Source organism: Xenopus laevis, chromosome 2S (genome assembly GCF_017654675.1).
Source record: "Xenopus laevis strain J_2021 chromosome 2S, Xenopus_laevis_v10.1, whole genome shotgun sequence".
NCBI classification, from domain to species: domain Eukaryota; kingdom Metazoa; phylum Chordata; class Amphibia; order Anura; family Pipidae; genus Xenopus; species Xenopus laevis.
Window position 1 is genome coordinate 151,482,482 of NC_054374.1, and position 14,507 is coordinate 151,496,988.

At 36.5% G+C, this 14,507-nt stretch overlaps 1 protein-coding gene across 1 annotated transcript in view; it reads right to left on the reverse strand.

Annotated features, from left to right (window-relative positions):
* pdgfd.S (platelet derived growth factor D S homeolog) overlaps nucleotides 1–14,507 on the reverse strand; it is a 131,725-nt gene that overhangs the window by 30,585 nt on the left and 86,633 nt on the right. The window contains exons 4-5 of the mRNA XM_018250312.2: nucleotides 10,085–10,147; nucleotides 3,029–3,088 (exon numbers count right to left, since the gene is read on the reverse strand). Coding sequence (XP_018105801.1) covers nucleotides 3,029–3,088; nucleotides 10,085–10,147 — 123 coding nt within the window. The remainder of the gene's footprint in view (nucleotides 1–3,028; nucleotides 3,089–10,084; nucleotides 10,148–14,507) is intronic.

Consider the following 14,507-nt stretch of genomic DNA (forward strand, 5'->3'; position numbering starts at 1 on the left):
TAAAGGAATGTCAGACAATTTGTCCATTTAACAGATACTAAGTGATACTAACTACATATAATAACTCATACTGTAGCGTGATTTGATGCAATCAAATAGCAATGAGAAAGTTGTGTATGTGGAATAAGCAGTGGCCGCCATGTTGTTCCTGTGCCTAACATAGCAATGACAAACAAATAGATGACAGTGATTCATTGCCATTATTTTAAGCTGCTCAAAGCATGTTTTACTCAAAGCACAAGATATAACTCTGTCTTCTATATGGATATAGGAAATTGCTTGTAACAAAGCATTTTGCTTCCAAACTCTTTGAAGCAGATCAAGGCATGTGATCCCATGAATACGGAACAAAGGGTATAATCCATCAATTCGCCAGGCGTAAATTTGTTACCACTACACTAATTCACAAAAAATTCTGGCGAAGTTTCGCTAGCTTTAATTCGTCAGTGCAAGCATTTCTTAGCGATATATCGCTAGGGTTCATTTCAAGGTAAAAAATGGAGGCAAAAAATGAAAAAAACACTAGCGTTTTTTTTTTTTACAACTTTTATGCGTTTCCGGCATACAGGATATGATGTCACTGACATAAGATTGAGGAGGATGTAGCTTCATTTTATCAGTTCCCCAGGTCTAAGATAGTGAAGGAAACTCTGGCAAAAAAAGGCAACGTTCTGTGAAATCCGCACTTTAGTGAATTTGCGGAGTAACGATCATTCGTCTGAGCAAATATTCACCTGGCGATAGGGCTTGAAACTGTGCTAACAACTGTTTCTTTTGCTAGTGAATTGCCTTCTACAACCGGTAGTAAATTGTCAATGTCCCTGCAGATATAATTTCTGTCGAATTTTCACTAGCGACGTCATTGGGCGTCATTTTCGCTCATCGCTGTAGGGGGTGAATTATCCTCTATCCATTACACATATTACTTCTGGTATGGGATCCGTTATCCAGAGACCCATTATCCAGAAAGCTCCAAATTACAGAATGGCCATCTCCCATAGACTCCGTTTTATCCAAATAATCCAAATTTTAAATATATGATTTCCTTCTTCTCTTTAATAATAAACCCACAGTACCTTGTACTTCATCCAAACTAAGATATAATCAATCCTTATTGAAGGCAAACCATTCCTAATGGGTTTAATACATATTTAAATTATTGTTTAGTAGACTTAAAATATGGAGATCCAAATTGCAGAAAGATCCCTTATCTGGGAAACCCCAGGTCCAGAGGATTCTGGAAAACAGGTCCCTGTACCTTGGAATTCCAAGACCTGTATAAAAGCACTCAGCCTGAAATGTAACTCCTTCATAATTTCCCTGTATATAGTCACACAGATACGGTATCTAATATCTGGAAACATGTCAGCCAGAAAGCTCTAAAAGCCAGGAATACCATTTTCAATAGAGTTACATTGTAAACAAATGATTTTTGTTGTTTTCTGTCGTAACAATAAGAGAGGACATTCTACTTGGCTTGATCAAAAATCCAAATTGTAATAGAAAATAATCCTATTGGGTTATTTTTTTCCTCTACTGCTGAATATTTCCTGTGCATTTTTTGTGGCTAAAATCTTGCCGCAGTTTCACTGAAAAAAATGGGGATATGAAGTGCAGTGCGTCGGGCCCTTCAAAGATTTTTTTTGCAGGGGGACCTGGCGCACTGTAGTAACTGTACAAAGCTGCCAGTCCATATACTGTAAGGGTCACCAGTATTTTGAACTTTAATCCGATTTACAGTTGGGGGCAGATAAACTCGAGTGAATGGTTCAAATTTGAAAAAGTTTGAATTTTGAAGTAAATTTTTGGGTACTTCGAGCATCGAATAGGCTATATTCGACCATTCAACTTCGATTCAAATGATTCAAAGTAAAAAATCGTTTGACTATTCGATCATTCGATAATCGAAGTACTGTCTCTTTAAAAAAAACTTCGACTTCATACTTCACCAAATTAAAGCTACCGAAGTGCAATGTTAGCTTATGGGGACCTTCCAGAGCACTTTTCTACGTTTTTTTTTTTGGTTAAATAAAAATCCTTCGAACTATCGCTAAAAATCGTTCAAATCGATCGATTACAACGATTTAATGGTTCGATTTGGACGATTTCTATTCGATTGTTTGAACGCTAAATTCGGTGAAAAATCCTTCGGCTTCGATATTCAAAGCTGAAGGATTTCAATTCGAGGGTCGAATTTCGAAGTTTTTTTAACTTCGAAATTCGACCCTTAGTAAATCTGCCCCCAAATAATGTACACATATATATTTGAGAATTATTTTAGATTTATTTCATGGTTCTCTATTAGTGAGGGGCGAATTTGTCCCATTTCGTTTTGCCAAAAATTTACGAAATGTTGGGAAATTTGCGTAAACGCATAGAAGTCATTGGGCATCAAAATTATCTTGACATGCGACAATTTTGATGCCTGTGAAAATGTTAACGTGCGCCTATTTTGTCCAAATGCATTGAAGTCAATGGGCATCCGAATAATTTTGACACGCGACAATTTTGACTAGGGATGCACCGAATTCACTATTTTGGATTTGGCCAAACCTCAGAATCCTTTGCGAAAGATTTGGCCGAATACCGAACCAAATTCTAATTTGCATATACAAATTAGGGGTGGTTAGGGGTAGTAAGGAGAAAACATTTTTTATTTCCTTGTTTTGTGACAAAAAGTAATGCGATTTCCCTCCCATCCATCATTTGCATATGCAAATTAGGATCCGGATTCAGTTCGGGCAGAGGATTCCGAATCCTGTTGAAAAAGGCCGAATCCCAAACCGAATCCTGGAATCGGTGCATCCCTAATTCCGACACCAAAATGTTTTGACGCGCCAAATTTATTCGCCCATCAAAGAAAACAAATGCTGAAAAACAGCAGAACTCATTCCATACAACATCACAAAGAATATCTATTTTAATGACCAATTTACACTGTTATTGCCAAACTAATTTTAACAATGCACACAATGTTTATTTCATCTAAATAGACTTTTTGAATTCCACGCTGTGACATATAACTTACCGAGAAGGAGCTGGTGACAGATTCCCAGTTTGTCTCCGAGGCTGCCGGCAGAAAATCATTCTAAAGGGATGGGGGGGAGAAAGCCATAAAAAATGAAACCAGGAACACAGCAGGGCATACGATCTATACTGTTATATCTAAGTGGCCTCTAAGGCATGCAGACCATGCTATTATTATAGGCCATAAATTTGCAGGCTCACAGAATTCTATAGGGTTGCCAGCAGCAACAGTGGAATTCCTCCGAGACTTGTATGAGAAATCAAGATCATTTTCCTGGCTTGTATGTACATATTTCTCCGAATCTCTGCAGACTGAAAGTTTCAGGCATTTTATAATTAAAAATATATTAAAGAGAAAGAGGTTTGAATGAAAACAGATTTTTCAGATGTTCTTTCAATGTTCCGAATTGTATTTGCGAGAAATGGGAGCAGCAGGAATCCTCCCAGCGAAGACATTGTCAAAGCAGATTCTCCTAAGAAAAACTAGTGGCCTTAATCATGTTTCACCCTAATTATAGTGGAGCCGTTGCTTAGCAAATGAGATTGCTTGGGAGAGATGATGAAGGGCTACTGTAGACATCTAGAATCTATTAGGTAGATACTGAGCTTTAGTATAATGCTGTTTAAATCATTCTTTGGATCCAACAGGGGGAACAATACATTTTCGTCTAAGAAAATCTGGCTTTCCAGCAGAAATGTCAGTTTCCGCAATGGGTGGCACATGATGATTCATCAACCGTTCCATGGAGCTCCATCATGAGTCTAAAATGGGCTCATATTTAATGGACCTCATAGGCCAAACTTGCCAATTAATTCCCCTGTGTGGCCCGAACTAACTAACATCTCTGTATAGAAATAAGTGCCTATACCATTCATCCATTGTACAGTATTCTGCCATCAGATCATCTAATCAAAATGTTAGAAAACCTATGACACGTAAAAGGGATTTTATATATTTTATTCAGAATGCCAAGTTCAGAGGAACAGTTGATACATACCGTATATACTCAAGTATAAGCCGTCCCGAGTATAAGCCGAGGTACCTAATTTTACCTCCAAAAACTGGGAAAGCTTATTGACTCGAGTATAAGCCTAGGGTGAGAAATGCAGCAGCTTCTGGTAAGTTTCAATCAAAAAATGGAGGGTTTCTGCTCCCATTGGAGGTGCCGGCATCTCGTTTTTGGATGCCGGCGACCATTCTTGGACGCCGGCGAATATTCTTGGAGACGATTCTTGAACGCCGGTGACTATTCTTGGAAGCCTGCGACTATTCTTGGAAGCCTGCGACTATTCTTAGAATAGTCGCCGGTGACCGTTTTTGCGCTTGACCCGAGTATAAGCCGAGGTTGAGCTTTTCAGCATATTTTGGGGGCTGAAAAACTCGGCTTATACTCGAGTATATAGGGTAATTTATACATTTTGAAATGCTTTCGTCTCCCTGTTTCCTTATCTTTGGTCTCCAGATGCTGCTAGATTACAGAATTCCAGCATTATTCAACATATAGGGGCAGATTTACTAAAGTTACTCTAGTTATACATTTTCCTGAAAAATTCTTGTGTGGGGAAAAAACTCAATAAAATCATAAATAAAATCTAAATACCGCAACATTTTCGATTTGACGACCTGAATACCGCAACTTTTTCAGAAACCAAGCACAGATCAGGATATCAACGGGACATCTGCCATTGACTTCTTCATGAACTCGGAAATTGTATTAAAGATATTAACTCACTGGACAGGCATACCTTTACTGTTCTCTTCAGTGCCTTATGTGTAAGTATATAGCTGATTAAAACTCTATGTTTAGAAAAATACATAGGGGCAAATTTACTAAAGGGCAAAGTGGCTAACGCTAGCGAAAATTTGCCAGCATGACGTCATTTTGTTACTTCGCCGATTTACTAGCGGTGCTGGCATAAATACGCTAGCGAAGTGGACCTACTCTAGCGCTACTTTGCACCCTTACGCCAGGCGAAGTTGTGCTATGGCGAAGGGAAGTAACTACGCTAATTCACTAACTTGCGGATTTTACTGAATGTTACCTCTTGCGCCAGACTTGCCTTTGCCACCTCAGACCAGGCGAAGTGCAATAGAGTAGATAGGGATTGCTTCAAAAAAAGTTGACATTTATTTCTAAGTCCCAAAAAACGCAGGCGTCTTTTACTTTTTTTTAAGGGTGATAGGCTGAAAAAGGTCGTACTTTTTTTTTTTCCCCCCTAAATTTCCTAACATATGGCACCTAAACTATACAGTGGGCACATGTATAGGGCAAAATAACAACTATATTTGATTTTATGAAGCTTTCCCAGGCTTGTGTAGTGTAATGTATTTGCTGCTATATATAAGTCCATTGTACTTTAACTTTGCGCCGTATGCAAATTAAGCATTGCTATCGTAACTTTGCTTTGCTTGACGAATTAACGCTAGTGCAACTTCGCTACCTTTCGCCTCCCTGAGCACAACTTCGGATTTTAGTGAATTAGCGGCGCCCTGGCGAAACTTCACCTGGCAAAGTGCGGCGAAGTGTGGCAAAGCCAACGCTGGCACAACTTTGAAGGTAAATGAATTTGCCCTATAGAGTAACCTGACCCATAGCCACTTGTGTGTTAAACGCGTCATGACTCTAAAGTCATCTTAATTCATTTAATGCATTTAAACTTTTCATTAATATACCAAAGCATCGTTATTCTCAAATGGTGAACTCTTTAATCAGATGGGATGCTGTGATGCAATTGTCTGTGTTAAATGGGATAAATGGGTTTAATGTGTTTAGATATTCTGTGTTAAACACAAGAACCAAAGTGGCTTCATCATCCCCTCACCACAACCAAGACCCCGGAGCTTGGGCAGTAGTGAAAGCTGTGCATGTACAATTGGAGCTTTCATAAGCAACCATTTTCTTACAGGAACAGCAGCGCAGGCAGAGCTTCACCCTCAGGGCCATGTTTAGGTGCAAACACCTTTACTGAATGGAGTCAATACATAGGGGCAGATTTATCAAAGGTTAAGGTGAATTTTCATTTAAAAAAAAAATCGAATTTTGAGCAATTTTTTTGTGTTCTTCTACTAGGGAATAGTTCAAATTCGAATTTGAAAAAAATTAAAAAATTTGAATATCGAAATTTATCACGTACTGTCTCTTTAAAAATTCAACTTCGACCAATCGCCATCTAAAACCTGGCGAATTGCTGTTTTAGTCTATGGGGGACCACCTAGAACCTATTTGGAGTCAATTGGTGGGGAAAAACTTTGAATCTAATTCTATCGAATGCGCTATTCCTTTGATTTGTACGATTCAAATTCTGCCAAATACGGACCTATTAGATCAAAAACAGAACTTTTCGACCAAAAAAATTTTTTGACTTTGTTTTGGTTGGTCTTTTTGAATTCGAATTTTTAAGTTTTCTCAATTTGAAATTCTACCGTTGATAAATAGTGTTGTACCATTTAGCCATATACAGTATCAAAACCAGAAAACAAAAAATAGGTGATTACTCAGTTAGCCAATAAAAGGCGATTAAATAATGTGAGCTTTTGGGACTACTTTGGCATGGTATAGTAATCCTGAAGCAGGTACCCAAGTAGTTCTAAAAGCTTACATTTTTAATCTGCTTAGTCAGTCAATAAAAAGTATCACCTACGCAACAGTTTCTGGAGTAAATACACACAGCCATTGGCTACTTCTTTTTGCGACAGCTGAGAGCTAAGTAACTGTATGACCAAGTGAAGCATGAATTTACTAAAATTCAAATTTCTATTTTTTTCACAAATCAAATTTCTTCTCAAAAAATGTCCTTTTTAAAAATTTTCTATATGGGGACAATTTATTAAACTGTTTTTAAACTTTCTTTGATTTGTGGTTATAGATGTTTTTTGGGTGTTTTTGACTCTGGCTTTATGCGACACTACAAAAAAGTCATAGTTATTGAGCAACAAGTCAAAAAAGTTGCAGTTTTCTTAACTTTTCTGCAACTTTTCCCATTCATGCATTTTCATTTCAGATTTTGTAATAAATTCCATGGTATTCATGGTTATAGAGAAAGTGAGTTTTGCCATGGTTTCATAAACCTCTAAAACCACGAAAATTAGACTTTTGATAAATAGGCCTCTTAAAATTTGCAATGTGGAGGAGGCCTATTTATCAGCAGTCTCATTTTAGCAGTTTAAGAGGTTTTTGAAACCACAAATAAACTAATTTTCTCTAAAACCATGAATGCCATGGAATTTATTTAAAGATCTGAATTTAAAATACACAAATAAAAAAAGCGCTGATCCAAAAAAAATTACGAATTTATCTAAAACCTCTAAAAATTCAACCAACCAACCAACCAAAAAAATATGAAAACCTCTAAAAGCCTGAATTGATTAAAAGAGGTCCAACAGAAACATTGCCTATATGCAAAACAGAATGGATTATTACATCAAGGTCTGGTCGTTGTGGGAACTTAGGGGTTTGGCCTCGTAGCAATCATTGAGACCCTTGTGCAGTCCTCCCCATATTACGCCATGATGCCCATGTCCCTTTGGTCATATAACTGGCTCTATCTCCACGCCTGAGCCCACCTCCTCATTGCTCATTTTGTTCCCCAATATGTATGTAGTTTATCATAGTCCAAGATTATGCCTGCCTTCCATACAACCGATGCAAATGCCTGTTGCATTACAATGTCTTTTGCTCCTATTGGAGCCCTTTTTATTTTCTTTTTCTTTTTATGTTGTTTTGCACTAACCTGTGACATATGCATTACTTTTACGTTTGTATGTACCACAAAGTGCTTTATTTACTGAAAAAATTGCAAATAAAACATAAGTTACAAAAAAAAGGTCCAACAGGATTAGCCCAACTCCCTTTGACTTTTACAGGACCTCAACAACTTTACCTGGTGAATTTTTTGCATTAGAAGTTTTAGTGGTTTTTACACTTTTAGAGATTCATTTAAAAAAAAAAAAGAAATTAAAATTTTACTAAAAGTCCCTTAAAGTAAGAACTACATAAAACTCAAAACTTTAACAAACAAAAGCAGTTGAGGTTCTATAGAAATCTATGAGAGCTGCTCTGGACCTTTTTTTTTTGCCATTCGGGCTTTGAGATGTTTTTAGATTTTTTCATTAGTAATTGTCCAAAAAAACTCAAATTATGGAGGTATTCATATTTTTTAGCTCAGCATTCAGGGTTATTTTTCATTTGTACTTTTCTATTCAGATCATTTATTAAAGATTCATGGTTTTAGAAAATAGTTCAATTGCAGATGTATATAACCCTAAAACCACTAAATCGAATGTTGATTCCTGTATATAGACCTCTTAGACTTAAAAAGAACAGGAATGTGAAAACATAACTAAAATACTGCCTGGCTGGCAGTCTTTATTTGCATAAACTGGTGACATATTTGTTATTTATGGGTATTGGATCCATTATTCAGGAACCCATTATCCAGATCCAATTTTCTGTAAGGGCATATCCTATAAACTCCATTTTAATAAAATATTTAAAATTTTCAAAAAAGTATTCCCTTTTTCTCTGTATTAATAATCATTAGCTTGTACTTGATCCCAACTAAGATATAATTAATTCTTATTGGAGGCAAAACAATCCTACTGGATTTATTTAACGTGTAAGTAATTTTTTTTTAGCAGACTTAAGAGTTATTTATTAAAGTCTGATTTTTTTATGGTTGAACTTTTAGGGGCAGATTTATCAAGGGTTGAATTGAAAAATCTAATTTTTAAATTTGAACTTTGAGCTAATTTTAGTGTACCTCAATTAGGAAATAGTCCAAAATCGATTCGAATTTGAAAAAAATTAGAATATCGTAATGTATCATGTTTCTTAATAAATTTCAGTTGGTCTTTTTTTATTTGAATTTCGAGTTGATGGGAGTTTAAGAAAACTCCCATCACCTTAAAATTCAACCCTTGATAAATCTGCCACCAAAAAGAGAAAAACAAGGAGAAAAAACCCCATAAATCTTTTGAGATTTATTAAACCTCAAATAAAATCATACTCCAACTCAGAACTGCCATGTTCATGCAGAAGTCAATGGCAGATGTCCCATAGACATTTTGAACACATCCTGCTTTGTGCTGGGTTTCATTCAATAATCCGAAGATTTGGTGGTTCAGACGTCAAATCTGAAAAATTTGTATGATTTGGATTTTTTCACGATTTTATCTTTAAGGGGCACATTTACTAAGGGTCGAATATCGAGGGTTAATCAAATATCAAAGTCGAGTTCGATTGAAGGAAAAATCGTTCGATCAAACGATTAAATCCTTTGAATCAAGCGATTCGAAGGATTTTAATCAATCGATTTTCCTTCGATCAGAAATTGCTAGTAAAGCTTATGGGGAAGGTCCCCATAGGCTAATATTGGTGCTCGGTAGGTTTTAGTTGGCGAAGTAGGTAGTCAAAGTTTTTTTTAAAGAGACAGTATCAATAGTCGAATAGTTGAAAGATTTTTTTTCGATTCGAAGTCGTAGGTCGAAGTAGCCAATTTGATGGTCGAAGTAGCCCAAAATTTGTTTTTTTCATTCGAATCCTTCACTCGAGCTTAGTAAATGTGCCCCTAAGTCTTTTCCCACACAAGAAATTTTTGTTAAAATGTATTAATAAATTTGGTCAAAGTGGTTTTCAGAAAATAGTGAGAACATTTTGATAAATAACCTCCTCAAAAGAATGGGCATTCAAATTATGAAAAAACCCATGCCCCAAGCATTCAGGATAAAAGGTCCCATACCTTTATATATCCAGTATGTTATAAATAGATGTAACATTATATTGGGATGTTATATTTCATATTTTTTTATGTCATTGTAAGTTTTTTTTGTTAGAAATTTGAAGTTGACACAAATATTGAAAATTTAATAAAGTGGGAATTTACTGAACAGATTATTCCTAGATTTCTTCAAATAATATGACTGTTTGCATTACTTTTGCATGAGGGATCTTTAACGTAATATCCAGAGGAGCATATAGTTGGAAATTACTTGTATTACTCTTCATACAGAGTAAAGGACTTAACAGTGAGGAAAATGATCACACATTAATTTCCTTACCTTTTGGGCGGAACTGGCACATGGACACTCACCCTCTTCCTTTTGGGGTGGGATGTCTTCTTCCTGTAGAAATAATGTACATTTTTGTATGACGTGCCACAATCCAGGTTCCAACTACAAAAATGTTTTAGCCACAAATCTTAATAACATTCTCTAAATGAATAAAACTATAATAACCCTTTCTTACCGTAGCAGATTACAGGCAAATGGTATATTTTGGGGGAACACTGGCAAGATGGACAGTAAGCTAGGTGTCAAAGGAAAAATAATGCTCTTCAATTCTGTTTGATATATTTTCAATTTTTAAAATATTTAAAGCTCTTTGGGGCACTTTGGGATTATATGATAGATAAAGGGGCAGATTCACTAAGGGTCGAATATCGAGGGTTAATTAACCCTCGATATTCGACTATGAACTAAAAACGATTTAGCGCTAATCCTACGATCGAACGATCGAAGGATTATTCGTTGGATCGAACGATTAAATCCTTCGAATCGAACGATTCGAAGGATTTTAATCCAACGATCGAAGGAATATCCTTCGATCAAAAAAACGCAGGCAAGCCTATGGGGACCTTCCCCATAGGCTAACATTGACTTCGGTAGCTTTTAGCTGCCGAAGTAGGGGGTCGAAGTTTTTCTTAAAGAGACAGTACTTCGATTATCGAATGGTCGAATAGTCGAACGATTTTTAGTTCGAATCGTTCGATTCGAAATCAAAGTAGTAGTTGAAGGTCGAAGTAGCGCATTCGATGGTCGAAGTAGCCCAAAAAACACTTCGAAATTCGAAGTTTTTTTAATTCGAATCCTTCACTCGAGCTTTGTAAATCTGCCCCTATGTCTTTGTAAGAATTCACATTTTTTGTATGTTACTCAGATTAAATCGTTCAATCCCCTGCTTAATAAAAAAAAAAAACGTCTTTTAGCTTGTTCCATAGCCATGGTATATCTATTCAGCTAACATGTAGGTCTTGTTTCCACCAGTGACACAGCCAAAATGTGTCAAGTAACATTTAATATAAATATATACAAAACTTGCTCAATTTCTGGAAGGATCAAGAAGAAGATGAAAAGGAATACATTGTCAGTGTTATCATAAATTCTTTTCCAGTTCATTAACACGGTACCAAAATGCCATTATTTATTGAGGTTGTGTTCTTTGTGTGGGAAGACAGGGCTCTAATATGGTTAACTCTGTAATAGATCTGTATTCTATCAGGAGAGATGTTGAGTAATGGGATACAATGGAAAAGTCGAGAATTAATGGAAGAAGTCAAGCCGAGAGTTAATGGAAGAAGTCAGAGAGAATTAAGAGCTTCTCAAACAGCTAAATGTATCATGACATTGAAAATATAAAAAATAGATAATCTGATTTTAGAGGCTACAGAATGACTTCATTTTGTTCTGGAAATATGTTTTCAAAATGTGCACATTTTTGGAAAATTGCTGAATTTTCACACCATAAAACAGGTGCAGCTGAGAGCTTAGAGGAAGTGGAATCTGGTACTGTGCCTCAATTTAGACAGTGATTTTTTTCTTTTTTTTTCAGGCATGCCATATTTCTGCACACCTCCTGTAAAAGCAGAGCTATGGGCAGATCACACAGTAGCTATACACATGCTGATAATGGGATTTGGTCCCACCTGACCATCTTATTAGACCTTGTAGAGGGGCCACAACATTGGTCTGCCTTACCAGTGTCTGGTTGGATATCAGCCAGATAATAGCAGCTGGGGTTTGAAAATCTACTTACTAAGATGAGAAAGATTTGCCATACTGCTTCGGTGTCCAAATCGGGCAGAGAATAACTCACATGGTGAGTTCTTGTTGTATGATTTCTAATAAAACCTGTAACTGCTCCTCTAGAATTTTCAGGAACACCAAAAGAAATAACCACCCGGAGACACATAGTAGGCTAAACATTGTCATCCCATATGTAGCTGGAGTGTTGGAGAAACTCAGGAGGCTTTTCAACAAGCACCACGTCCCTGTGTTTTTCAAAAATAGCAACACACTGAGGCAAAAACTGGTACACCCAAAGGATCCAAATCCTAAAGAAAAACAAAACAATGTGGTATTCGGAGTCCAGTGTAGTGAGGAGTGCACTGATCTAAACATTGGGGAGTCAAAACAACTGCTCACCGAGCAAATGGTTCAGCATAGGATGGCGAACTCTACAGGGCAAGACTCAGCGGTCTTCCTACACCTAAAAGACAAGAGACACTCCTTTGAAGATAGCAATGTCCAAATCTTGGATAAAGAAGACCACTGGTTTGAAAGGGGTGTGAAAGGGGTGATTCATGTCAAGGTGGAGAAACCATCCTTGAACAGAGGCAGGGGCCTTCGACACCAACCTGTCTGCTACCTACAATGCTGTTCTAACATCTGTATCCCGGCAGTTTCAGACCACATCACACATCCATTCATGCAACTTTCACAAGTAACACCTGTTTCTAGGAGTTGCATGACACATTGGGTAATCACAGTAACTATACAGAATCAAGCAGTTTCTGATGTCACCTCTCTGAAGAGTTACAATGTGCCATTATGATTGGATTAGTGGAAGAGTTCATATACCAAGGACTTCCCATACCAGTCGGTTGAACTGAAGAAGCTGCTCGGATGAGTAGTGGAACGTCTTCAATGATTACTCAGCAAGTCCAGTTGTTTTAGAATTACTTATATTAGATATATCATGACCTGGATGAATGAAAATCTTCATAGTCAAGCTAATGGATACTTTGCTCCCTTTCTGGTGACTTTCCCAATAGAATTTTAAAAATCACTAAGCAGATGGAAAGTCTCTTACACCAGGGAGAAGGATGAGCAAGATCATAAAGAAATGGACCTATAAGGAATAAGTCTTGAAAGACACAGGGGTTCTGTCTCTATGAAGTTCAGTGAGCTGTTTGCACAAGGAACATCTTATTTCAAGTTAAGTCCATTGTTAAAGATAAGTTTTTCTTTAACTGAAGGTCTTAAACTTTAAATTTTCTCCACATGTGCTCCACATCTGAGATATTTACTCACCCAAGCACTAATTATGAGCAGCCACTGAGCACAGTTGTGTAAACTGTAATTGCACCACAAACAGTTTTAGGAATGCCAGGAATCTTTTCAGCCTTCTGCCCATAAACAGTTACACTGAAATAAACATGGAAAGCACAGTAACAAACAGCTTATTTATTAATAGGATCCAAGGCACAAAATTATGAATCAGTCTAGGTATGGGATCCATTATCTGGAAATCCATTATCCAGAAAGTTCTGAACTACAGAAAGGCCGTCTCCCATAGACTTCATTTTTTCCAAATAATCCAAAATTTAAAAAACTATTTTCTTTTTTTTTCATTATAAAACAGTAGCTTGTGCTTGATCCCAATTAAGATATGATTAATCCTTATTGGAAGTAAAACCAGTCTATTGGGTTTATTTAATGTTTACAGGATTTTCTAGTAGACTTAAGGTATAAAGATCCAGATTTATCGAATGAAAACCAAAGAAAACAGCCGAAAGTAAAAAACATATTACAGCTGTTAAAACGACCATCTGCCATTGATATCTACATGATTTCAACAGGTTTTAGCTGGAGTATTTTTGGATTTGGATTTTTAGCAGCTTCAGAGCATACTAAATCTTGAAAAATTTGAGTTTTTTGTTTCCTCTAAAAATGTTAGTTTTTTTCCCCTTTAAAAACTCAACCTAAAAGATAGAGGTTTAATAAATAGGCCCATAATTGTTATGAAGTGATATTACCTACAACTGAAGACAAAGGAAGATGAATGGTGTTATGAATACATCTGGCCATGGGGTAAAAAGTTGTTTCTAAACTATTCTTACAATTGATTACCCACGTAAGTTTCTCCTTTATGACAATAAAAATATTTTGTGAGATGATGAGTACTTGCTTCTCAATAGGCGGCTTGACAAAAGTACTGTTGATATATATGTGTGTGTGTGTGTGTAGACTATAGATAGAATAATATTAAAAGTATTTTAATATAAACTCAACAATCACAGGTTAATGCTAGGACACTAGCCGCTCTGATCTAGTCCTTTAAGTTAAGCAAAATCTATGTCAAACTAAAATAGTGAAAAAGAAAAAATATACTCTCCTTTTAGAGATTATTCATTTAGGGATATAGCGAAATGGTGCAAAAACACTATCTGAACTGCCAAAAATAAACTCGATATCTAATTCTACAGACTGAAAGGAAGCCATGATGAACCATTTCCTAACCATATTAAGGCTCACAGTGTTTCATATCAAAGTAATAGATCCCGGGATTTGAGGTCCCTGTGTTTTCCATTGTTAGTGGTGCACAGATTTTCTGGTAAGCTGAAGGAATTTTTAAATACCAGAATCCATCATTTCACCATGGAACAAGGTGAGGGAGGGGCTGGTTCACTCTGTGAACCTAAGG